The sequence below is a fragment of the Bipolaris sorokiniana genome (assembly GCF_000338995.1).
Source record: "Bipolaris sorokiniana ND90Pr unplaced genomic scaffold COCSAscaffold_18, whole genome shotgun sequence".
NCBI classification, from domain to species: domain Eukaryota; kingdom Fungi; phylum Ascomycota; class Dothideomycetes; order Pleosporales; family Pleosporaceae; genus Bipolaris; species Bipolaris sorokiniana.
Window position 1 is genome coordinate 687816 of NW_006911912.1, and position 24043 is coordinate 711858.

A 24043-nucleotide genomic window follows, 5' to 3' on the forward strand; every position below is an offset into this window, starting at 1 on the left:
GGGGATGTATGGGCCGCGTTGCTTGTTTCGAACAAGCTCCGGATGGAAGGTTGCGGGGGTGGAGCTTGGATGGAGCGGGTGGGGTGCGAGTGGTGTTTAATGCTAAATTCTCTGCGAGGCTAACATGAAAGAGAAAGCGAAATGTTGAGATTTCCATGTACCTTTATAACGTGGGAATTGAGGTGTTGTGGAGGATGCCCCACGTTGTTTTGGCGAATGGCAGGCAATAGACATGTCTCGCATTCTGTCGCTCTATTCGGCAACGCGGCATTGAAAGTTCGCATTTTAGTCGGGTTGATGATGACGCGATATGTAAGAAGAACATTGAAAAGACAAAAATATGGATGCATGGCTGACATAAAACAAGACATGGTTGTGGTTACAATAGCGCGTACAATCGGTTTCTTCTTCTCCCGTCAGCTTTGTACACGTACTTATCGCACGGTACTAGCGCCTTGCAGGGGTAGTGTTCAGTTGCCAGCGAATACACCGGTACAGCAACAATCAAATGCACCTGTCCACTGCCATATCTAGCTACTATTTCAGCGTTCTTGATGGCCGCGAGATACTTTTCCAACATTTAATCTTGCTATTATTTGCGGAGGGCCTTTTGCTCTTGTAGAGACAGTCAGCACTGCAAGCAAGGGGGTCGAGAGTATTGCGAATGATATCAGTAGTACCGGCGGGATCCTGTTAGTCTCTTTTTTCTTCTTACGCCTGCTAAAAAATCTCTAAGTCACAGCCTCACTCAGTGGTGTTTACACCGCTATAGAGAAACTAACTGCAGGATCTCATAAAACCTCAATCCCAGCTCGATGAGACCCATACTTCCATTTTCACCTCCAACGCGCTCTCAGACATCTCTTCAGCTAGATTAAGAAGTACCTTAAACGAGCGACCAGATAAGTCAAAGGAATAACACCACGACCCGACTCTAGGATCAAGCTCTCTCGCTCTGAAAAGGCTAAATGGCCCTTCTTGCAGTCATCATTTCATGATCTACGTAACGATCTTCGAGACTCAAAGACCAATCTCCTGTTGTTGGTGGTAGTGGCTAATTTAGCCATTGCGCAAAAACAGAGTTCTGGCAGACGGGTTGATGAACGGGAGCAGACAGAAATGAAAACAACGATTTTGAGGCTGCAGAGGGCGGGAACTCTCAAAGAAAGCAGCTCAAACGATAGGTCTAAAGAAGCAAAGGAGAGTGGAGGCAAGAGATTATTTCAAAAGATCAGCTTTAAAAATGGTGGGCGTAAGAAGGATTTGGAAGGCGATGTCCATGACAACAAGGATAAGAGTAAAGAGAAACACACGGACACCACCGTAGGGGCGGGGCAAGTCGCATCAAATGAAGCAATGCAAGAGCAAAGGAAACCAAACCAGCCACCAGCTGCAGACACTCATTCGGCTCCCCAAAACCGGTTAGCCTCGCGAGTACCTACTCCATCTCAGACAAAATACTCTCCGGTTTCCAGCAGTCTGCCTACGGAAGCTCCCCTAGGGAAGGCATCAGCTCGGAGTAGTGAAGTTTCAATCAAGGTAGACGCCGGCCAATCTTCAGCACCAAATTCCGAAAACGCCCAGGAGGATATCGAGGATGGGAACCCCAGTCTACTCAACAAGAGCACGCAACACCAACAGGGACCACCAGAAGAAGCAGCTCCCAAAAAAAGCGAGGCCATCAATGCCGAAGAACCGAAACCAAGCTCTATTAGTACAGAAGCGAATCATATTCCTGGATTTCTACAAGCATGGACGTTCAGCGTACTTCCTGGCCTAAGCTCCGGCTTTGGCGCTTCTCTAAGCATCGTAGAACTCACTTTGCTGGAAGTAGAGATTCGCGCCCTTCTACAGAAGCAAGAGGCACAAAACAGCAGTCCATTGAAAACTTTACACAACCTTAATAGCTACCAACGACATCTCATCCTCGCCCATATTGATTCTAGAGGATCTAAGCTGCTGCATGTAGATGAGTGGCACAAAGAAAGTGTGCCTACCGTTTTTGGTCAGCTCGAAATTGTGACTTTGGTTTGGATTACATCTTCAATGGAAAGGAGAGAAGGGCCTGTTGACATCGAGACGCTCTTTATGGAGAAAGAGGCTATTCCAAACGAGCCGAAGGAGCCAATAAACTTCAAAGATGCTGTGGGAAGGAAATTCACTTTTCCGTATCATCTAGTCAAGTCATGGAAGGTAAGCTGTCACCACGCACCCCTCATACATGTACTCGTTCCTTCGCAACTAATCCACCACTATAGGGTATGGAAGAACTCATCAAACAAGCTTTCCTCCATGTCGATGTAATTGGGCCTCATGTCCACGAAGGCCATTACGATCTTGTCGGGCCCAACGGCCAAGTCATTCTTCCACAGGTTTGGCAATCCCTAGTACAGCCGGGTTGGAATGTGACCATGCACATGTGGCCTATGCCCGAGCCCTCTCAGCACGCAACTCCGCCTGGACCTCCGGATCCACTTCGATACCCTCCTCCATCCTCGCCTCCTCCCCCACTAGCTTCACCTGAAGCAACACTCCTTCCTATTGATACTTTGGATGATAGGGACTCGGAAATCAGAAGTACTACAAAGCCGGATGCTATGCCTTTCTTTAGATGGGCACCGGCAAGCCCAGGCCTGGAGCAGCCAAATTGAAGAAGCACAAGAGAAAGCCTAGTTATAAGCTTGCGGGAGAGTCGAATGGTATGAATAGAGATTAGTTTTTTTGGAGAAGCCTGCTACTTAAATGGACCGGTGATGAAGAGGCGCATACTGTGTGCAAGTAGATAACAACACTGAATGGGTACCGCGAAGGCACTTTTGTGGAGCTGGCTCTGGCACGTCATATGCTATTGCAAACGTGCGGGCTACTTGAGAAGGTTCATTCTATTAAGATAACATAGCAAGACTTAGCCTACCTTGACGAGAAGTCTCTTGAAATCTTCGTTGTAATGTCATTATCGTGATTGTGTAGAGCGTCGCATTGAGCTTGATAGGGCTGGCCGAAGACTGATAGGAGAAGTCACGAGACGTTATAGGGCCGAGAATACTACTTGTTGTTACTTACAACGGAATATGTATGGGTCCCTTGCGAAGTAACAGATGCTAGATTACTTAGTTTTATATACCAAAAACGCCCTTCCCACATTGTAATATTCGATAACTATTTAGAACCTCTTCTACTTGAATTTTTCTATAAGAGATTTTGACTTTCTGATACAGAGTTATACACTATTAAAGAAATCTTTGAGATGCTTGAACTATTTTATCAACATCTATCAAGGGTATAAGAGGAAATAAGAAAGCGGCACTTATCTTCTTTTATTGGTAAAATTCCAGTAAATTTAGATTAGTATATTCCGAGCTGGTTGCAAAATAGCCCTACTACAACCTGGCTGTGATCCCTACACTGATCCCTACATGTTTCGTCTCGTGTGTATGTGTGCCAGACTGCAGTACACATCACAACGAGGTCCATAAATAATGTTTGGGGGCCGTGCGACAAGTCCAAATAAATACGAGAGGACGGGAAACCCAAGCCGAAAAAGCACTAAAATCTCACGTCCCCTTCTTTTCCGATCCCGAAATTCACGAACATCTGTGCCGTTGACAGGACCCCGGCCTATTCTGGGGCTAAAAAATCCGCCTATTCGTACGTATAAATAGTTGAAACGATTTATCTAAAGCAGCTTCTCATGATCTATACAGTTTATACGAGACTCTATCTTCTCTAACAGCCCACGCTATTGTCGTGGAGCATTTTTTCACCTCCATCTGCACTGATGCGAACAAGCTACTCTATTGATATAGACTATTGCTGAGCAAATTAGGCGTTACGTATGATGTAAGATGCCCGGACAGCTGCGGAAGGGCGAAGGTTATTGAGTACTCGTATAGAAGATATTCATCACCCCACAAAAACAGGGGTCTATGTTAGTGTGACGCTATCTGTAATATTCTATCTAGCACTGTAGCTTAGGCCTTCTTTTCTCTTCTCTTTTCTCTTTTCTTTTATCATCGCTTCAAGAGATAAAAGTTAAAGAAAAAGAAAAAAAAGATGTGTAAAAAGAAAGAGAAACAAAGAATATCCTTGATAGAGATGCTCAATGATATCCGCCCTACGGAAGTCGTGGAATCAAACGACAAGATAGAAGCGGGGTTTAACTTTTGGTATTGGCTTATAAGGTTTCTTAGAAGAGACAAAAATATTCCGTCACTTTCCGTAACACTAACAATCACATCTAACACAGAGCTGGGCTAATGTTCTACGTCAGTGTTTTTTTAGTAGACTGAAGAGAACTATATAAACTAGAGACGTCTCTCTATTTATTATCCACTACATAATAAACATTCAATTATATTTCCAATATTACAGACGATTCGCAAAAGATAAGATCTTCCTCTATTACGTTTTTCGCTTTGCTAGCATGGATCCCTACTATTCAAGCAGACTTGTATTGCGGCACTGTAAGTCTTAATTCCTAAGGTGAAGATAGGAAAATACACTAGTATCCCTGTGCACCAGTACAACATGCGCTAGTATCAGACAAATCTTTGCTAATGGTGTTGAAGTGTGAGCAGTACGGCAACAAACAAATCCTCTACTATTGCGGTGATGGTACCTCAGATCCGAAGTATTGCACGACCTTCTGCAACGTGAATCAGGTTATTGCTCGTTCATCAGCCTGCTGCGTATGTACACCTATTGCAATAACTCTCAAGACTTTCAATACTGACTCAGACGGAATAGAATATCGACTGTTAAAGTTCAATTATGGAACGTGCTATACGCGTTGCATCCTTTGATCCGTTTTCAAATTATTATCATTACTATTATTCGATTATATTCTAGTGACCTCGGGGCTTTGTAACAAGTGTAAAGTTAGAATGGCGTTAGTAGCTCTTCCGGCTCGGCCGTTGGGCGTAAATAAATTGTGTGCGTGTAGTGTAGTGTACATATGCAAGGTGGCGAGCTTCACCAGGGTGGGGGTGCCCCGGGCCGACACAGCCACAGCCCAAGCCCAGCCCAAGCCCAGCCCCAGGCCTCCCAGAATGACTGCCTGCAGGTCAAATCAAGTTGTCATAGACTTTAAGAACCGCCAAACAAGTGAAATCGAACCTCACCATAGCCCGGGCCTTTGGTAGCACCATGCGAAAACGCTACCGCGCCTGTGAAGAATGTCATCGTCTCAAAATCAAATGCGACGTGGGCACCTCCCCACAACCAGGCATTTGCGAGCGGTGCCATCGCAACAATCTTGAGTGTGTACCGGCAGCACCACGCCTACAACGCGACCGCATTAGTGAGCTCGAAGCCCAGGTCCAGGAACTTCAGAATGCCCTACAGAGACAGTCCCATCAAAACATCTCCACTCCCCCAAGCTGTTCGCCGGGTAGTCTGTCAACGCTAAGCCGTTCGCCCGCAAGCCTCCCCGAAAGCCACCACGACGCCATCCTGTCGTCCCTGGATGCGCGTATCCCGCTCTATAAGCAGCAACAGCTACTCCACCACTATGCACTTCAAGCCGAGACCGCGTGGCCGGCAGTCCGCCTGACTACCAATCTCGAGTTCCATCGAGCAAAATCCCCCGTCTTGCTGGTGGCTGCGCTAGTTTTCACGGTCACGCAAGAGGCCCAAGGTGTTGATCTGGATCTGCACGATGAGCTTGTTCGAGAAGCCATGCGCATCCTTGGCGATGAGGTGATTGCCCGAGGGCAGCGGTCCCTTGAGCTTGTGCAAGCTCTGCTGCTACCCGCTTTCTACACCAAGAGCACGCGCAACGGCCAGCAAGGAAGCTGTTATCAGATCCTCCAACTAGCCACCGACATGGCTATTGATCTCGGAATCGCTGGAGGCTCGCTGCAGCCGACGCCTCCGGCATTCTTTTGCAGACTCCAGGACACGGCATCACTAGAGGCACGCCGTACCTGGATAGCATGCTACATCGCAACCTCTACTTCTTCCATGAGCACCCGCCGACCCAGTCCTGTTCCTTGGGATGCTTACCTGGATGAATGTGCCGGGTACCTGGAGAGCAACGGCGATGCGTCCGACCTGCTGTTTTGTCAGATTGCCCGTATCACTCAGCTGGATCAGCAAATCTCCAACCACCTGTGTCTCTGCCAGATATCTACTTTTGTTAATGGAAACGACTACAACGTCTACGCAGTCATTGACGCACTCAAGCTCAAACTCGATGCATGGGCAGCTCAGATCCCACCGAGTCTCACACATTCCAAGATACTCAGAGTATACTGGCACGTGTCCATGATACACCTGTATGAGCTTGTGCTACACACTCCCACCAACAAGGCATCCTTTGCATCGCCGTTTATCCCCGGACGCATTCCAGTCAAGGACTTTCCAAAGCCTACCATGATCATCCCTCCGCTGCGGGAAGCGCTGCAAATCCTTGTGCAAAACTGCCACAGTGTAATAGAAACGGCAGCCGAAATGGACCCTACCCTGGTTATCGGTCTACCTTCATTTTGCTTTGCACCAGCCGTCTTGCATGCTCTTTTCGTGCTCGTCACTACCCTGGTAGCGGCCAACGACCCAGAGAACACATATGGCCAATGCTTGCCGAAAGACTGTTTCCGTATCGAAGAATGTGGCCTTAGACTGCGGAACTTGGTAGCGCCTATGAAGGTTCTCGATCCAACGCTGAGCTGCTACACGACACGCATGATTGACGCGACGGGGTGGTTGGAGGAATGGTATAATGACTACAAGGCAATTTTGCGTAGATATGAGGCAAGTGTTGCCACCTCGTAATTGAGTACGACACCTTACATCGTGTCCTTTTAACAATAGCTGAGTAGGTCGGTGAATTTTGACCGATCTAAATGTGGTGTCTGTGTTCTGATTGGTTCGTGACTTCACTCTGCATACTACCGAGAAGCATGCAGTCGATAGCACCCGAGCGCGGTGAAATCTAGCCGTCGCTTAGTGTCTATACGACGTCATGCTCCGCCAGGCACCCCCTCAACACAAAAGTGATACACGCCCGAGCGCCGCATAACCCTACTACACTAACTTATGCAATAACCTTACTAAGACTAATATAGGCGCTGTGTATAGCTGATATACTACTGGTAGACTATTTATTTACAATTATATAGATGTAAACGCTTTTCAAAACTAGATACAGGTATATATGTATTATTATATACTTTTATTATTGTTATTAAGCTCACTAAAAGTTTAGTTTTACTAGAGTACGTCATTGTTCCTGTCGTGAGTCTGGTCCACCGTGTCCGCTTCGAGAGTGCCTGTAGCCAAGGTGTAGTGGACCGCATTCCCTAGCTCTATTTGATCATATTTCACAGCATTCCACAGGCTAGGTACAATGGGAAAATCAGATTCAACTTGGATACGGATGGTGCCTACGGATGCTACAACTGCAAAAACTCTGTCTCAATTGAACAGAGCACTCTGATTCTGTGGACTACATTGCGGAGACCCTTGATAGGTCATGGTGATACGTCTTGACGTCTTCATCCGTGATGAAAGCAATAAAGCGATCGTAGGCACCCACCTATCACTCATGGCGTATGAGCTAAGGATATGACGACTCGTAATTAACCAGCAAGTACGCTACATCCGCCGTCATCTGATAGTCTCGATCTGATCCTGACCTGCATGTAAAATTTCGTTGAGCCATCCACGGAGGAACCATCCACATTACCTATAGCTGTCATCGCGCTAGGCGCAAACACAAGTGCTTCGCCAGGTTTGAGCTGGATGATTTTTTTGAAGATTTCCCTCGCGGTTTCTTTCCGACTATTGGAATGGTTGTCTCGCTGAGCGATCGAGTCAGATTCGTGCTGTTGCATGAGTGCAATGTGAGCGTCGAGGGCATGCAGCCAAGCAGGCGAGGAAAACCGATGTATGATGGTTACAGTGCAGAGATCCAAAAAGGCTGGTGCTATCGTCGGTTCTTGAGTAGACACAAATATCCGTGCTCCAAGATGTCTTTGAAGCCTCACGGTCGATAAGAGGGAGTTTGTGAGTACCGATGATTCTGGAGAACTGGTCATGTACTAATATCATGGTCATTTTCTGAGTTATCAAGCTCCCTATAGCTTTTCATACTGACTTTGTGGGCTTCATCGAGAGCAACAACACGACCGCAGACTATTTTCTGTTCAAGAAACAAACTTAGGCATATGTTGAACAACGAGCAAGCAGTCTCTGGCGAAACACAAGGGCAGGAGAGATCGACTATTGTCAGTAAGCCAGGCTGTGTCTTCGTCAATTTTGTCATATAATACGATGAATGGCTCTCTTACCTGATTTTTCCATGTTGTACCTCTGTGGCTTTTTTTATTTTCCCCCTTTCTCATGTCTCCCATGGGTGGCATGAAGCTCTCAAGCATGGCAAGGCGTTGGTTAAGGGGTGCAAGTTGAGCTGGCGAAAGGTCTGCCGCCAAAATCTCTGTTTTGAATGTCTGGTAGTCGAATCGTGCGCCAGTCGCTTGTTGAGACATACGCATCTCTCTCAATATGCGACTGACTGTGTGAACATAAAGAGGAATACTTCCTTCCTCTGGTTTGACAGCCATGAGATCCAAGATGCGTTTTGTGTTGAGATCATAGCTGTCGATTTGAAGTGGTTCTACATTGACATTCAGATGCTGATATGTTTTCTTTCACTTCTGTCAATGCTATGACCATGTATCAGGTACAGAACTGGACTGACCTGGATCGTGCGTATGTTGGTTGGAGCACATACAACCCTCACTTGAACTCCAGACAACGACGCTAGGAATGCTGCCTCACAAGGTGATCCGCCGTCATCAGATATGAAGGTGTCATAATGAAACAACAATGCTGAAAGAGGCCTTGGTAGTATTGTCGCATTCGAGTCTGCCAAACAGTTCTCCAGCAAACAAGACAACGTATGGCTCTTTCCTGACCCCTGCGAGCCACAAATAAAGATGCTTGAAGGAGTTGTGACATTAAAGAATAATCGTCTGTCCGCATCGTCTTGGCGGAGAGGTGGTGTGTCTAAAGCATCATGACGTTCCAGGGACAGAGCTGCTAACAGTCCACACTGAGATGGTCTCGCCTGCGGTGTAGCTGGCACATCTCGGGCTAGGGCTTTAGTTGTAAATAGTGGAGAGTTGGTCAAGCAATCGATCGGGGTTGAATTCTCACTGTTGTTGTTGTCGGCCAATAGAAGAGCATGACGCTTCCGCACAGGTGTGGTCATTAAGACATTCAAGTGAAGATTCTCCATTGTAGTAGTGATACATCCATTTGAGGATGAATGGAATGCTTTTCGAATTTATATGTTGGGACGTCTCTTAGATGAGGTTGTCCCTGTGAAGAATATGTAGAACTATACAGATAACTAACTCAAAAACACTCTGTATGACAATCTCATCGAGCCAGTTGTAGAGTATAGACATTCCTCGGAGTTGAAAGCAAAGTCCATGTGGAGATACGGATAAGAGCTCGCTCACCGATCGCGCGTATTCGCTAATCTGGAGGAGAGATAAGCAAGCCTTAATTGACAGAAGGAATGAGATACGCATGTACTCGCTGATCTGCAGGGAGATAAGCAAACACTCGCTAATTTGCAGGCGATAAGCGCACTATCGATAATTCGAGTGACAAGCACGATTAGCAGTTAAGAATAGTATCGCTGATAGCCTTTTCATGTGTAACAGATACACAAATGATAGAAACTATTGCATAAAAAGATAAGCAATGTGTCTGACGTGTGAGTGCAGAAAAAGCAACTCCATGAGACGCAAGAGCATGCCTACGAATCCGTCCCACATTCTTTTTTATTTCAGTCTTTCTTACCTTGCCTCACTCATATTGCTTACCACTTCTAGGCTGTAGTTTTCTGTAGTTGATAGTCTTAGACAACATGGCAGCTGGGCCCCCGGAGTATATAACTTCCCTTCAAAACGATTTGGATTATCACTTCGCGAACATAAGACTTCTTGTTGAGGCACTTCGAGCACCAGGCGCTGGGTGCAATACGCAAAACAATTTCCAAGATCCAGATGGATACAGACGCCTAAGCCAGCTCGGAGAAAGTGTCATTCATCTGGTCATTGCTGACGAAGGTTATATCAAAGGCCATCAGCGAGGTAGGTAGTCCAAGTGTGGCACCGTCAAAATCTGATTTTCTATTAGCGACAGTCAGTTTCGAATCACAAAGTGTTACGCAAAGAGCTTTGACATGCGCAAATCGCATAAATCTCAGCGAATGTATCAGCACCAACCTCAGTCAGCAAGGAACACCACCTTCAATCAAGATGATAACACAATCCATGATGGCCTTGTGTGCGGCGATATACATCGATTGTGGGCGAGATATCATCCGGCTTAAAAGTGCTCTGCACCATATCGACTTCATAGAAAATGTAGATTACACGAACGCTGATATGGAGAACTGTTCATGAGCAAGATATGGGAAAGATGCATCAGTGTTACATGACAAGGTTTTAAGGTCTGGAACGCCAGCAGCGGATAGATCTATTCAATATTAAGATAACTCTTCATTCTACTACTCTATTCTTACAAAAAAACCTAATCTCTTAGTAGAGTTAAGTATACCTAGAGCCTATTACCTAGACATCGATTATAGGCTCTTATTCTACACTTCATATAACTGTTTAACGATTGAAGACGATGATAGTATATTCTATACATGTCGCATTTACTATACTTACTATATATTTATTATCAATAAACACTAATACTTTAGGTATAGTCGTGAGTTTGGAATTTTTATAACTTCTAAAATTCCAATATTAGAATCTATTTCAAGTATTTTATTAACCACTCTTGAATATGATGATTTAGTTCCGTAGTTAGATAATATACTAAATAACTAGAAATATTACGACGCTTATTCTAGAATAACTAAGCTAGGAAAAATCATATTGTACTAAGATTTAACTACTACTATTTTTTACTAGTTCTAATCAAGCCACACAGCCTCATAAGGCGCTGAGTTATCAGGATAGTGCAAAGCAGCTACCTGTGTCAGATTCCGGGTACTAGGCGACCATCCGAGAATATACATGTACCCCTCTTGTGTATCGGACAAATACATGTAGTCAGTAAGGCCGGTTGGATCAGCATTTGTTTCGTCCTCCCAAAAGGCTACGCGAAGCCCCGCAGCAGAACCGAGTGTAAGTGGGGCCTCGTAGTATGTCAAGGCATCAGTTGACGCGAGCTTGCCATTATCGTCGAGCGCAAAAGCTGCAACCCAGCCGTTGGCTGCGGTGTTGTTCCATCCGCGCGTGCTGGTGAAAATGGTCTTGCTGTCGCGGGAAAGGCGTACTGCGTTGCTGCGGTATGTATACTTGCCTCTGGCTTCTAAAAAATACCTTGTATTAGTGTGCAATATAGTGATCTACTTAGAGTATGTGACGTACCCTCAGGTATGGCGCTTGCACGTTGAGTGTGCTTCAAATTAGTTTCTCCAACCTCATAAATATCAAGGTATTGGGCTGCGAGGCGCATGTTAGTTTGGGGCACGCAAATCATTCTATGACAATCAGACCAAATACTCACAGTGCTCGTTGATCTTTGCTTCGTTAGTTTAAGACCTACACTTGTGCTTTCGGCTCACTTACTACATATAACCATTTTCCATCGCTGCTCGGGTACACATTTCGTGGGCCGTCGCCGGCTTCTGGGCTCAGGTTGATTGAAAGGAGCTTGGCTGTTCCGTTGCTTAGAATGTCGTACATGAAGATCGCATCCCAGGCACTTGACCATGTCAGTAAGGTAGATTGGGAAGCGTAGGGCTTGTGACTTACAGATGCGGTACAAAGCCCTTGCTATTGGCATTGACATCGAATCCATGTCCTCCATAAAGCTGGTTTCTCTATGTCAACCAAGCTTGCTTGTTTGAGTTAAACACCATTACTCACGACAGCACTACGGGTTTTATCAACCCGAGAAATTTCTTGTTTGGGAACATAGAACATTTCGCTGACCACTTCTCCGATGCCACTATCTTCATCAATCGCGTTGACTCTGGCGCTAGAGCCACCAGCAGAGAAGGTGAAGTTTCCGTTATCGGAAATGTAGCACGAAGATGTAGCTATTTAGTTTAGCTTGATACAGAAAACGGTCGTTTCGTGTAGTCAAAACTTACTGACGTTGGCGGTATTGATATGAGTAATCTTATTGTTCACTGTTCTTGACCACGAGAATATTCGGGGTGGCTCGCTCATTGTTGTAGCATATATCACATCCCGGGCTGCATTGGATGTGACATATTGATGTAGACCAAAACCGGGGACTGTAGAGTTGAGTGTCAATGTTTTGGCAACGGTGTCGAAAGCAAGAAGATATAGGCTTGTGTTGGTGTAAGAACCAGTCAAAAGGTGGTGGACACCCATGTTGATGATGTGGCGGGACGAGGCAGATTAATCGGAAAGAACAGTTGAGCGCGAACGCGAACTAATCTTGCGTAAAATATTAACACATCGCAGGACAATCAGACTTTATTTCAACTCAGTGAAATCAATTCAAGACCAAAGTTGCCTTGATTGTCTACACTACTTCGAGAGTCGGATGGTTTAATTGCCCTCGGGCATTACCCGCGGCGGTTTCCCTTAGCATACCTACGATCGGCCCTGCACCCCCGCAAATACCCCGCATATATTTGGCTCGGCGATATTCTTTGTTTGTTGAAGAATCGCCAAGCTAGGTTGTCCGTAGTGCGAGGCTAAATTCCGTCGCAGCTTCAGTATGTGTTTTGGTGTTGGCATTAGAAGCTTAGACCGTCGTCTGACCTTCCCAAGTCTAGATGGTTATACTCAACCAACCTGAGAAGCGGTCTATTGGTATATACAAAAGTCTACAATGCTTTTATCCGGGCGCTTTCTGGATCTCCTGATGTCGCGCTGTAGATAGATATCATCAATATCATCTTGCAACGTCTGTAGCTTGTGCGTGAAAATAAATATTGAATTGATACACTTGGCTTTTAAGGAAATTGAATGAAGAAAGATGGTTCTATTACAAGATGAGAAATGCATAAACTCGGGGAACCCATGTTTCTTCACCCCAGTCAAGTGGAAGTCTTCCGTGGAGTTTTCCCACGGAACATACCCACATTTTGAACAGTAAACACATCATAATAGATGTAGGCAATTGGCATGGCGATCCCAAGAAATTTACTTGCTGTGATGAGAAAAGACATTACAACTCAATCTAATTGGGTTAGATGACGATTCGGATCGGCTTTTTTTCTTTATGACATGCGCGGATACAATGTTATTCTTACATGGGTTATGAAAGCTAACTTCAGCTATGTTTGGGTTTGGATATAAGATCAACTGCACCCCGCCTGCTTTACGTATTCACAGTTCCTAACGCAAAGATGGCCACGAAAACAATCGCATCATGGGCATTGGCCCTCCAATTTGCTCATATCCCAGATCCCGTTCTTGATATCTCCGTCAAAAGTATCTACAACTGGGCTGGCTGTGCCATTGGTGGGTACTCTCAACCAGCCGCCGGTGTTGCTTTCGAAGCGGTGACACCTTTTCTGAGTAGCCAGGGAAATTCTACTATCTTGGCCACGGACACACTGGTCGATGCCCATACAGCAGCACTCATCAATGGGATAGCATCTCATGCAGACGATTACGACGATACACACCGGGACAACCCAATCCATCCTTCGGGGCCTGTGCTGTCAGCCTTGCTTGCTGTGGCCGAATGGAAAGCGCCGGTATCAGGAAAGGACTTTGTGACAGCCTTCATCGCTGGCGTAGAAGCTGAATGCAAAATTGGCGTCTCGGTTTTCCCAGAACACTATAATGTAGGATGGCGTAAGTTGTCGTGATTGTCTCGCTTTCATCACCAGAGACTGACCTTTGGCCTAGACATCACAAGTACTGTAGGTTCAGTTGGAGCTGCAGTTGCTGTTGGTAAAATACTCGGCTTGGACCTCCCCCAGCTTCAACGGGCCATATCGATTGCGTCGGTTCAGGTTACGGGCATGCACGAATCTTTTGGAACCGATACGAAACCATTCCACGTAGGGCGTGCAGCGCAGAATGGACTCATGGCGGCAGTGCTGGCAGAAAAAGGTTTCAGTGGATCCCTGAAAAGTCTAGAAGCACCCAGAGGCTGGTCGCATGTCATCAGCACGCGGGAAAATTTGACCGCTGAGGTGAACACTCTTGGTCAGCGCTGGGAGTTACTGCTCAACACGTTCAAGCCATTCCCCTGCGACCGAATTATCCATCCTGCAATTGACGGCTGGATACAGGTACGAGAACAGTCCTTGAAGCAAGGCTTAAACCTAGGAGAAATCACAAACGTGACAGCACGTACAGCTCCGCGTGTCTTGTTCTTAACGGACAACAAGACACCAACAACGGGCCTGGAGGGAAAATTCAGTGTGTACCACGCGGCAGCCGTGGCACTCCTCAGTGGCGAAGCTACCCCGACACAGTTCACTGATGAGATGGTACAAAACACGACTGTGATAGCACTGCGGGAGAAGGTGGCGGTGACGAGCGATGAAGCGGTCGAAGAACACGAGGCTTATGTCACGGTTGAGTTTGCGGGCGGCAGAAAGATCGAGTTGCACGTCGAGCATGGCCTTGGCAGCTATGAGAACCCGCTGAGTGTAGAGTTCCTTCGCACCAAGTTCCTTGAGCAGGTTACAAAGAGGATCGGAGATGCCAGGGCTGAGAAAGCATATACTGCATTTTTGGGCATTGCGAACGTGACAGACGTTGGCATGCTTGCACGGTCGTATAAGGCTTAATGGAACGACTGGCAGTCCAGGCAACACAAGGGGGAGGTATGAGAAGAAAGCAAATGGATGGCTGTTGTGTGTATAGTCAGAAATACAGATAGATAAAGTAGGAAGGTGAGATTACGGAAGCGGGACCAGTTGCCGACGTACGTACACACATATTTGATGAGCAGACCACGCCGTAAATGGGCTAGTATGTACGTTCTTAGTACAGCTGGTCATCTGATATTGAAGTCTATTGAGATATCCTAAAGCCTAATCTCAAGTGATTGGCGTGAGAGCACCGTGTTCTGTACTAGTAGCACTCGGATTTTAGCCGCGGAATTTGGCCGGCAGCTGCCGGCAATACGATGGATGCATCCATCATGCGATCTGCATGCAACGCCGCGGCCTCACTTGGTCGTGGTAGCGATGCCGAAGCATGCCTTGTCTCCCCGCACTTGACCCACCTTCTACACGTTTTGTCCAGCCTTGTCCGTCCACTTGCATCAGAGGCTTCTTCGGACGTTGCCATGATGTGACGACCAGTCCTCTCTTCCACCATGCAATCCCCCGTGGATGATGCCTCTACCCAGCGGCTGTCCCAGGCCAGACACACGAGACAGAAGGGCTCCAGATCGAAGAATGATGCCCGTCACTATAGGGGACTGACCTGCGCTAACTGCAGGGCCCGAAAGGTAGCTTCTGTTCCATCATTGCTTGACCCAATCTGAACAAATTTCTCGTAGATGCGATGTGGAGGTGGTCAGCCACGTTGCAAGACATGCGATATCTACGGCGACGAGTGTCGATACGACAAGACGCCGCCAATGTCGCAGATCATAGCCATGGCTCAGCGCTTGCAAGAGGCTGAAGAAACCATCGGAAGTCTTCGTGCCCAGCACAGCGCTTCTTCACAGAGCGATGCCTCTCCTCAGACAGCCTCCACTCCAATAGGCCCGCTCGCAGCTGCTATGGTGTCTCCAGATGTTGCACCTGCCGAAGAGACGCCCGCTTTCAAACCCAACCATCGCCCTACTAACCTCCAAACGATATGTCCAAGCACATCCAAAGACCACTTGCTAAATTTGAGCCTTGATGAAAACGGCGATATACAGTATTATGGTCCCACATCGGCTATCCATGATCCTCCACAGCTCCAGTTGCCATCTCAAATATCGCAGGCCTGCTCAGCACCTTCTGGCACACTCTCAACAACTGAAATCAGTTCAACACTCACGGCTCACTACCAAGAGTCCAAGATATGGGAAGACTTTGCAATCGGAAACGCCTCACTCCAGACAGGTATCCCACGCCAGGTCATGGCCAAGCTCTTGCACATGCATTGGACGTGGGTGTCTCCAATGTTTATGTATGTTTACCGTCCAGGTACGTCTGCTTGCTTCTATAAAAAACGATACCCGATACGACTAACTTCTGGCATAGCCTTTTTCCGTAGGTTCAATACCCGACCCGGCTCTCGTATCATCATACCGTTGATAGGCTATATCTCGTGCTGATACATCTCACAGGTGATATGGCGACTGGAGGTCATTATTACTCTGAACTTCTTCTTACTGTGATATGTGCGCATGCGGCCAAGTACCAAATTGGAGACTGCGCAGAATTTCTGCAAGTCCGCATGCGTCACTTGTTAGGAACGGCCATACAGCAGCCAAGTTCCATACCAACAGTCCAAGCACTCCTACAACTCAGCGCTCGTGAGCTCGCAAACGGCTCCATTTCGCAAGCCTGGGTGTACAGCGGAATAGCTTTTCGGATGGCGAGTGACCTTGGACTACAGCACTGCGACCCTGGCATTCGAAGGTTTGGCCCTGTAGATGCTGAAGTTCGGAAACGGCTATTCTGGAGCTGTTACTTTTGGGACAAGTATGTCATTTTCTACTACCAACCGTTGAATACACTTTATTACTAACCTCTGGCCTTGAAGAGCCATTAGCATGTACACGGGAAGACTCCCTGCTATTACTGAATCACTACCACATAGCACACTCGATCAGCGTTAGTGAATGCATCCCCTAAAGTTTATTGGTAGCTTCTGACGCCTTTAGTTGATGATTCCATGGAGCTCGAGTCGTGGTCCCCCTACTATGGGGACTCTGTTGACATTGCCAAGCTCACGCAGAGTCGATACGCACCTCAGACGAGTCGCGCAGTGTCCTGCTTTGCAAACTCATGCAAGCTGTCCATCATCATAAACGACATCATTTCTCAGCTCTATTCCCGAAGAAGTCGAGAAATCACAGAGTCAGCACTACGCGATATCAAAGTACGACTTGATGTCTGGCGAGCGGAGTCTCCAGCTCACCTGCGTTATGAGCCAGATTACATTCCTACCGTCTCGCCACCACCACACATTGTTTCGCAAAACCTTCTATACTATACCACAGTGATTTTAGCACATCGCCCATTCTGGTCTGTACCGGCTCACTACGAGACATGCATCGCAGCGGCTCATGGTATCGAGAAGCTAGTTCTATTACTTGATTCGACATTCGGGTTAGAGAATATTACCTACTTGATGGGGTACTGCATCTATACGGGAGCATCAGCCGTGCTAGAAGATGCCAAAAGATGCAATCAAGGTACTGCGCATCCAGTGCTGCGAACGTTTCTTCGCGCTCTTAATGTCGGCATGCGTCTATGTCCGATACTCGAAAGAAGTCTGAACATCATTATCGGAAGTTTGAGCCATGCCCCATTAGGCCAGCATCAACAGCCGCCAGATGCTGGACATGACCAAGATCGAGGCACTACGCAGATGTCAGCAGATGCAATTGGGGGGCACATGAATTCATATATACCTGCATTTCCTTATCTGCACCCGGAACTTTCAGCTGAATTTTCCATGGGCTCACATGTAGGTGAAATGGACTTTGCTTCCATGGCAGCTTTGGATTGCTTCCCGGAAATGTGGCTCGATTCTCGGGATGCTATGTCATTGTAATCAATTTCTCGGTACATTTAGAGCCGATTACTCGTGTATAACTATCTGAATCAGAGTATAGTTTCAGCTGCTATTTATCTAATTGTGTTAACTACTCATAAAAATATCTGTTTCGCCTAGTTGTTCACGCCCGTATTTGTCTCAGCTAGCGTGTCTGGCTTCAGGGCAGGTCGGTCAGCTTTTCCAGCAGTCGTCTATGCAATTTCGTTAGTTTCCAGCTCCCGGAGAGGAAACAAAGCTTTAGAAGACTTACGCCTCCATCAACAGGCATGATCAATCCCGTAATCCATCCTGCTTCCTTGCTTGAGAGGAATAATATAGCTGCAAATATGTGTTATTCCGTTGGTCTGAATTTTGAAGTCCCGTAGGTAGTTTGGGAGAACGCACCATAGCCCACGTCCCAGCCAGTTCCTTCCTTCTTCATAAGATTTTGGTTAATCCGAGCTTCTCTCATCTCGTCTGTCATGCCGCGCCCGCGCGTCATAGGTGTGTATACCATTCCTGGACAAACGCAATTGACACGGATATTTTCTCTTCCATGCTGAGCCGCCATAGCCCGGGTCATCTGAATGATGGCGCCTTTGGTAGTAGGGTAAAGAAGACTAGGGTTACCTCCTAATACTACATTGCGTTAGCTGTTTGCAGATCTGCCGACGAGCGGCAACTTTGCCGAAGCGTTTACTTACAGCCGCTAACGGAGGACATGTTGACAATTGATCCTCTCCCTTGCTTCCGCATTTCGGGGATGACGAACCGACTCATGAGTACCATGCTCGTGACGTTGATACGAAAGTCGCGCTCCCATGCATCGAGGTTTACGACTGTTGCGTCGCCCATGGCTCCGCCAACTCCGACTGCAACAACAAAGCATGATTAACGCACTGTGCGAAAATACTTGGCGAAGTGTTCGCATGTATGAGGTTGAAGCTTACCAATGTTCACTAGTATATGTACCGCACCGAAAAGTTCTAGCGTCTTGTTCACAGCGGCTTTACACGACTCCTCCTTCGTCACGTCCGTTTGTATGACCTCGGAGATACCGCCCTCTTCATCAATCATGCGCTTGGTATCTTTGGCCCAGTCGACATTGTAGTCGAGCAAAGCAACTTTTGCACCATGGCGTGCCAGTAAAATCGCAGTCGCTCGACCGTTACCAATTTCACCATCCATTCGCGAGCCAGCACCTGAATGTGGATGGAGTAATTAGATTGAAAATTCCACTATTCTTCTGGAAATTGAGGTGGATGGAGATTGAACTGCATGCTTACCTGTTACTATGGCGACATCGCCAGTGAAATCTAATGCTAGGGGAGGCGCCATGATGCAGAAAGTGAGACTTGGATGTATTCGCTATGCGTAGTTCTTGGACAGCGTGAGAAAAGATTACGATCGGGTAGTCAATCAAAGACATTCAATCTGTATGCTATTCACGCCGCGCCATCTTCTTCCTACATTAAGTATTCCGCTATTTCACATCTTGTCGATGTTCCCGTGCTGGGGCGGACTTGTTCCCCACCTGACGTGGTGGGACTCACCGGTTACATTCCGAGGAAACTGGCCGAGGCCAAAACGGGCCCATTGCAGCGAAACCCGGACCTATGACAGCGCCTGCTTTTGGCCAATCTGTTCATACATTCTATCTCTGTAGGTCAGCTGTGATTCTGAGTCGTGCATTGCCATCATTATGTGTTGGTTATGAGCGTTGTTTGAGATGCGTCTCGGCGTTCTAGTCGTCGTTAGCAGAATTGCACACTCACATGTTATCGCTGCTACTCCTTCTGCTCAAATATTGTATCGATCGTATTGAAGTAACAATTGGCATGATATATCACGAGCAGATCGCTTTTGTCTGACCGCACGACTGAACCAATCAGGAGTATTCATTCAGTCGAATGACCGAAGTGTAGGAAATGCGACAGACGAGCATAAATAAGACTCATTACGGTAATTTTAAATCTTAGCTCAAACGATATATGATGTGCTCTATCTTGATGCTACCTTCAGTGTCAACATTCAAGCATTCTCAGGTTGCGACAACCAATAATCAAACCATCCAACAATTCCCGAAAGACTCTGTTCCTTGACCCAGCCTGTTATGTAAATTTCATTAGCAGTCTGGAAACTACAGAAAATCGGCATACATACGCTGATAAGGGTCATCGGGATTTCCCCGTAAGGCAAAACCATGTTCAACACCAGAAAATAGTTGATAGTGAAACGTTTTGCTTCCTTCTTGTAGAATATCTAGTGCGCGTCGCCTACTAGGAACATCGAAGGTATGGTCTCTCTCAGAACAGGAAAGGAACAAAGGCTCTAGATTTCAATCCGTCAGTTGCTGCTATGTATTTCAGAAACTGGTGTTGAAACTTACTCTCTATATTCTGGAAGTGGTGCTCTTTCAAAAAAGCTGGATGAGCAAAAGCACCAACAGTGACTCGGTCTTTAGCTAACTCGTCGCATACGTATGGCGCACCAAAACAATACCCGACACATGCAAACTTGGTCTGTGGATTCTCTTTCCTGTATCGATCAACGACAGTAGAAACCCATTCTGGCACCGCCTCGTCGGCGAACGCAGTGTGTTTTCGCTTCCAAGCTTCGTAGTCGAAACCTGGATTCGTTTTATCATGTCGATTCTTGCGATGTTTCCAGACGGGATCCTAAAAACGATTCTCAATCAGACCCCGAAAACAAAAACAAAACAATCGGGATGGAAAAAAAGGGCGGGAAATGCGAAGTCGTACACCTCTGAAATAGTCGAGTCCCAGAACTGTATATCCTACACTTGCAAAAGCGTCCATGACGAGCAGTCCGTTGGGAAACATACCCCATACATCGGGAAAATACAGGAGCACGTTTCCGTTGGCTTTGCTGGCTGGTGGCACTGATATGTACGTCTCGACATTTGCAATCGTTTCCCACCTGCCACGCCCTTCGCCTTTGTGAATAGTGCCTTTGAGACAGCAACTGCCGCTTGGTTTGGCCAGGTATGCATCTGTACTAGATTTGGACTCCTCGAGGCCCGGAGAAATTAATTTTGACCTCGATTGAGATTTGTGTTTTGAAAATAATTGCCCCATGGTTGCTATGATGGAAACAAAATGGATGAGTGGGGAGTCAAGAGCAAAAACGGATGAGGTTTGTAGTGCAACAACAAATAAAGTTGATCTTTATTTCCAAACATTTCTATGCTTAGCGGTATAAATCTTGTAGTTGTTAGCAGACTACGACACTGAGCGTAAGGCAACCGGGGGGGTTGGAGAGGGTGGCGCTAACGCCATGATGACAGGCGAGTTTCCGCGGAAAATTGCCATGGGGAAATGTTCTTGTCTCCATGCAGGGGGGCAAGACTAGACTCAATAGCGCTACCCAACCCCAGCTGTACGGCCTACATGAGTCGTGATTCCTGCGGGGTGTTTAAAGAAAGGGTCGTCTTTGGATATTGTTATTTTCATGACTTGCTTGTCCCATTCAGTCCCATATTTTGAGTCTTTGCATCATGGCTGCGGAAACCAATAAACCCGAAATTGAGGTCATGGAACAGTGCAACAACGCCAAACATGTTGGAGGCGCGACGGGAATGGAGATGGAGAATGCCGTGGGTTATAAGGAGTACCTTGAGGCGAGCAATATTGAGGGTTCAGACAAGGAGGTTCGTTTTTTGCTGCTACTATGTTTGTCTTGTGCCTCCCTGATGGTTCAATTCTAGATGAAGAGACTCAGGTGGAAAATTGATTTGATCATCCTTCCCATGTTTTTGGTCACACAGGCTCTGCAGTTCATGGACAAGACATCGTTGAACTACGCAAACTTGTTCGGGTATCAAAAGGCACTGAGTCTCAAGGGCAAGGAGTTCAATTACCTCTCTGCAAGTAAGCGTTGCATCTGCCAAATTAGATGTCTCTTGCCACTGACGATACATCTTAGTGGTCTACGCTGGCTATTTTTTCGGCCAGTATCCATGTGGATGGCTCATTGGACGCTTTCCAGCTCAAAAGGTTCTCGCTATTAGCATATTTTGCTGGGGTTTTACCGTCATCATAATGACTCAAGCGCGCACTTATTCTACCGCATGTACGTATGCCCTCTTGGATGAATCGTCTTGGATAGGGCGTATCCTAACTTTGATGTGCAGTGTTCGTCCGATGTAAGCTGATTTCCTGTCCTCGGAGATATCCTGGTTTACATACTTATACACACTGTAGTTATTATGGGCTTGTTCGAAGCTGCAGTTACTCCGTAAGTTTCTTTCAAAAACATGATGATTAATGGCTATACTCATGCTCTATTTCATAGAGGTTTGACATTGATGACCGGATTTTGGTACACGCGACGAGAAATTCCGCTCCGTCAATGCATCTGGTAGTAAGTACTAACCTCTGATGGTTTGTAAAATCAAACTAACGCAATTACTTAGCTCATCGCTTGGCTGGGGTGGTATTGTAGGTTCATCAGCGTCCCTGTTGCGTAGAAAATACAGCTGACTTTATCTAGATTGGTTCCTACATCTCCATGGGTATTTCCAAACTCCCCGTAGACATGAGTCCTGAAAGATGGGAACTCATCTTCTACATTGTACGTATCACCTGCTATATCCTCCAAAATGAAAAAAAAATAACCAGAGATAGCTTGGAGGGGCAACCTGCCTCTGGGCCATCGTAATTTGGATATTCATGGCCGATTCTCCATCCAACGCCCATTTTCTCAACCACCGCGAGCGCCTTCTCGCCGTCAAACGCGTTTCCGGCAACCAGACTGGAATTAAGAACAAGCATTTTGACAAGGGCCAGATCGTTGCCGGCTTCACGGATCCAAAGACGATACTTCTTTTCATTAGCGTCTTCGCAGCGTATGTGTCATTCTTTCCTGCCGTTCAAATATCTGTACTCATGTCTTCAACTGTGCTAACCAAGACGTGCAGTGCTATCCCCAACGGTGTAGTGAATTCATTCTCCACAATCATCATCCGCGATATGGGCTTCAGCACGACTAAGACCACGGAGCTGAAATCGGTCGGAGATGCCGTACAAATTATTGCACTGATAATCGGAGGATCTGTCATTCTCAACGTTCCAAATTGTAAGTTGGCATTTATTACCACATCAACGCCAAAAAATGATTCTACTTGATCAAAAATGCTAAATACATCTATCCAGCGCGCCTGTTGACAGCAACCGTGGCAAACATCCTCTGTACCATTGCCGCAGCCTGCATGGCCTACCTCCCCCGATCCAATACCTGGGGCCGACTGATCAGTTTCTGGCTGGTAAACGCGCAATCCGTCGGCTTCACTGTATCCCTCACCACACTCTCCTCCAACATGGCTGGATACACGCATCGCTCGCTAGCCAGCGCCCTAGTTTTCACCGCGTACTGCTGGGGCAACTTTGCCGGTCCGTTTGTTGTGGATGCAAAGGAAGCGCCCAGGTACGAGGGTGCGACAATCGGGTTGTTGGTTGGTTATAGTATTAAGACTGGATGTCACCTTGCTTTGCTTGGTAAGAGACACATGTACTTAATACAATTAGACTCTTGTTCAATTTCTAACACTCGTGTTCTATAGGTTACATGTTCTTCACTAACAAGCGTCGCACCCGAGTATATGGCCCGCCGAATAAGGAAGCAAGTGACGAGGCCGGAATGCGGGATCAAACTGAGTTTGTAAACAAAGACTTTAGATACGTACTTTAGTTTATCAAGACAGTAGGAAGCTTTTTTAATTTCTCCTCGGTTGACCGCTGCACCACTTCTGAGCCAAAAATGCTGTATCTAGCCACTCCCGAGATCCACTGTATAGTCAATACAATGAATTACCGTACATAACGCCACCTACACGGATTATTCTATTTGTTTTTTTGTTGAGGGGATGCGAGCGCGGTGAAATCTAGCCGTCGCTTGGCGTTTGTACGACGTCATGCCCCGCTAGGCTTCAAACTTACTGCATGTTCTAATTTCAAAGGGTAGTAGACTATGTACGTCGCACGGGTCGATTATAATAGACTATCTGCCTGTTCGCATTCTGTTCAGTGCCAGCAGCCCATCATACTGACGCGTATAACTCTCTGCAGAATGACGTACTATATTGTTGGCAAAGTGTTGCAAAGAGGACCATGGACGTACATGGTCTACACAGCCTCAAGATGCACAACACAAAACGCCACAAGTACCTCAGAACATGCATGCTCAACGTGCTCGCAGCCGCAAAAACTTGGCCGTTGGCCTGGCCCCTGGCGAATTTTCGCCGTTGCTCCAGCCAAGGATCCTCACTGGCACGCGCTGCACGGAAGTGGAGCGGCTTGGCAAGGCCCTCCGCCCGCCTATTCGTCCCGTGGTATACAACTACG

The 24043-nt window shown here is 46.8% G+C and overlaps 9 protein-coding genes across 9 annotated transcripts; 6 read left to right on the forward strand and 3 right to left on the reverse strand.

The window, feature by feature from the left end:
• Positions 1-2088: 2088 nt before the first annotated feature.
• Positions 2089-2651, forward strand: COCSADRAFT_102937 (uncharacterized protein; the record flags this gene model as incomplete). The annotated part of the gene is made up of 2 exons (XM_007707284.1): positions 2089-2193; positions 2259-2651. 2 exons carry the CDS (start codon positions 2089-2091, stop codon positions 2649-2651), a joined length of 498 nt encoding a protein of 165 aa, XP_007705474.1.
• Positions 2652-5079: 2428 nt separating this feature from the next.
• On the forward strand, positions 5080-6819 carry COCSADRAFT_41590 (uncharacterized protein). Its single transcript, XM_007707065.1, has one exon. The coding sequence runs from the start codon at positions 5146-5148 to the stop codon at positions 6769-6771; it is 1626 nt and encodes a 541-aa protein (XP_007705255.1). The 5' UTR covers positions 5080-5145; the 3' UTR covers positions 6772-6819.
• A 495-nt stretch (positions 6820-7314) lies between these two features.
• On the reverse strand, positions 7315-9387 carry COCSADRAFT_41591 (uncharacterized protein). Its single transcript, XM_007707066.1, has 4 exons — positions 8699-9387; positions 8289-8645; positions 8096-8239; positions 7315-8039 (listed from the first exon to the last, which is right to left on the reverse strand). Exons 1-4 carry the CDS (start codon positions 9236-9238, stop codon positions 7578-7580), a joined length of 1503 nt encoding a protein of 500 aa, XP_007705256.1. The 5' UTR covers positions 9239-9387; the 3' UTR covers positions 7315-7577.
• A 355-nt stretch (positions 9388-9742) lies between these two features.
• COCSADRAFT_41592 (uncharacterized protein) lies at positions 9743-10536 on the forward strand. The gene is made up of 2 exons (XM_007707067.1): positions 9743-10103; positions 10150-10536. The coding sequence occupies exons 1-2, from the start codon at positions 9878-9880 to the stop codon at positions 10416-10418; spliced, it is 495 nt and encodes a 164-aa protein (XP_007705257.1). The 5' UTR covers positions 9743-9877; the 3' UTR covers positions 10419-10536.
• A 403-nt stretch (positions 10537-10939) lies between these two features.
• On the reverse strand, positions 10940-12374 carry COCSADRAFT_165269 (uncharacterized protein; the record flags this gene model as incomplete). The annotated part of the gene is made up of 7 exons (XM_007707285.1): positions 10940-11340; positions 11400-11474; positions 11539-11551; positions 11601-11736; positions 11787-11845; positions 11901-12073; positions 12128-12374. The coding sequence occupies 7 exons, from the start codon at positions 12372-12374 to the stop codon at positions 10940-10942; spliced, it is 1104 nt and encodes a 367-aa protein (XP_007705475.1).
• A 953-nt stretch (positions 12375-13327) lies between these two features.
• On the forward strand, positions 13328-14761 carry COCSADRAFT_348494 (uncharacterized protein; the record flags this gene model as incomplete). The annotated part of the gene is made up of 2 exons (XM_007707286.1): positions 13328-13814; positions 13869-14761. The coding sequence occupies exons 1-2, from the start codon at positions 13361-13363 to the stop codon at positions 14759-14761; spliced, it is 1347 nt and encodes a 448-aa protein (XP_007705476.1). The 5' UTR covers positions 13328-13360.
• Positions 14762-15221: 460 nt separating this feature from the next.
• Positions 15222-17792, forward strand: COCSADRAFT_128842 (uncharacterized protein). Its single transcript, XM_007707287.1, has 6 exons — positions 15222-15429; positions 15481-16120; positions 16178-16186; positions 16264-16621; positions 16683-16753; positions 16804-17792. Exons 1-6 carry the CDS (start codon positions 15295-15297, stop codon positions 17697-17699), a joined length of 2109 nt encoding a protein of 702 aa, XP_007705477.1. The 5' UTR covers positions 15222-15294; the 3' UTR covers positions 17700-17792.
• COCSADRAFT_348498 (uncharacterized protein) lies at positions 17758-20779 on the reverse strand (the record flags this gene model as incomplete). Its single annotated transcript, XM_007707288.1, has 10 exons — positions 17758-17893; positions 17953-18020; positions 18087-18320; positions 18386-18553; positions 18632-18883; positions 18968-19035; positions 19841-20012; positions 20071-20359; positions 20444-20699; positions 20742-20779. 10 exons carry the CDS (start codon positions 20777-20779, stop codon positions 17816-17818), a joined length of 1623 nt encoding a protein of 540 aa, XP_007705478.1. The 3' UTR covers positions 17758-17815.
• Positions 20780-21198: 419 nt separating this feature from the next.
• On the forward strand, positions 21199-23390 carry COCSADRAFT_185539 (uncharacterized protein; the record flags this gene model as incomplete). Its single annotated transcript, XM_007707289.1, has 12 exons — positions 21199-21351; positions 21409-21571; positions 21627-21773; positions 21835-21846; positions 21905-21938; positions 21996-22064; positions 22117-22141; positions 22194-22274; positions 22328-22548; positions 22621-22778; positions 22856-23197; positions 23263-23390. 12 exons carry the CDS (start codon positions 21199-21201, stop codon positions 23388-23390), a joined length of 1533 nt encoding a protein of 510 aa, XP_007705479.1.
• Positions 23391-24043: the final 653 nt, after the last annotated feature.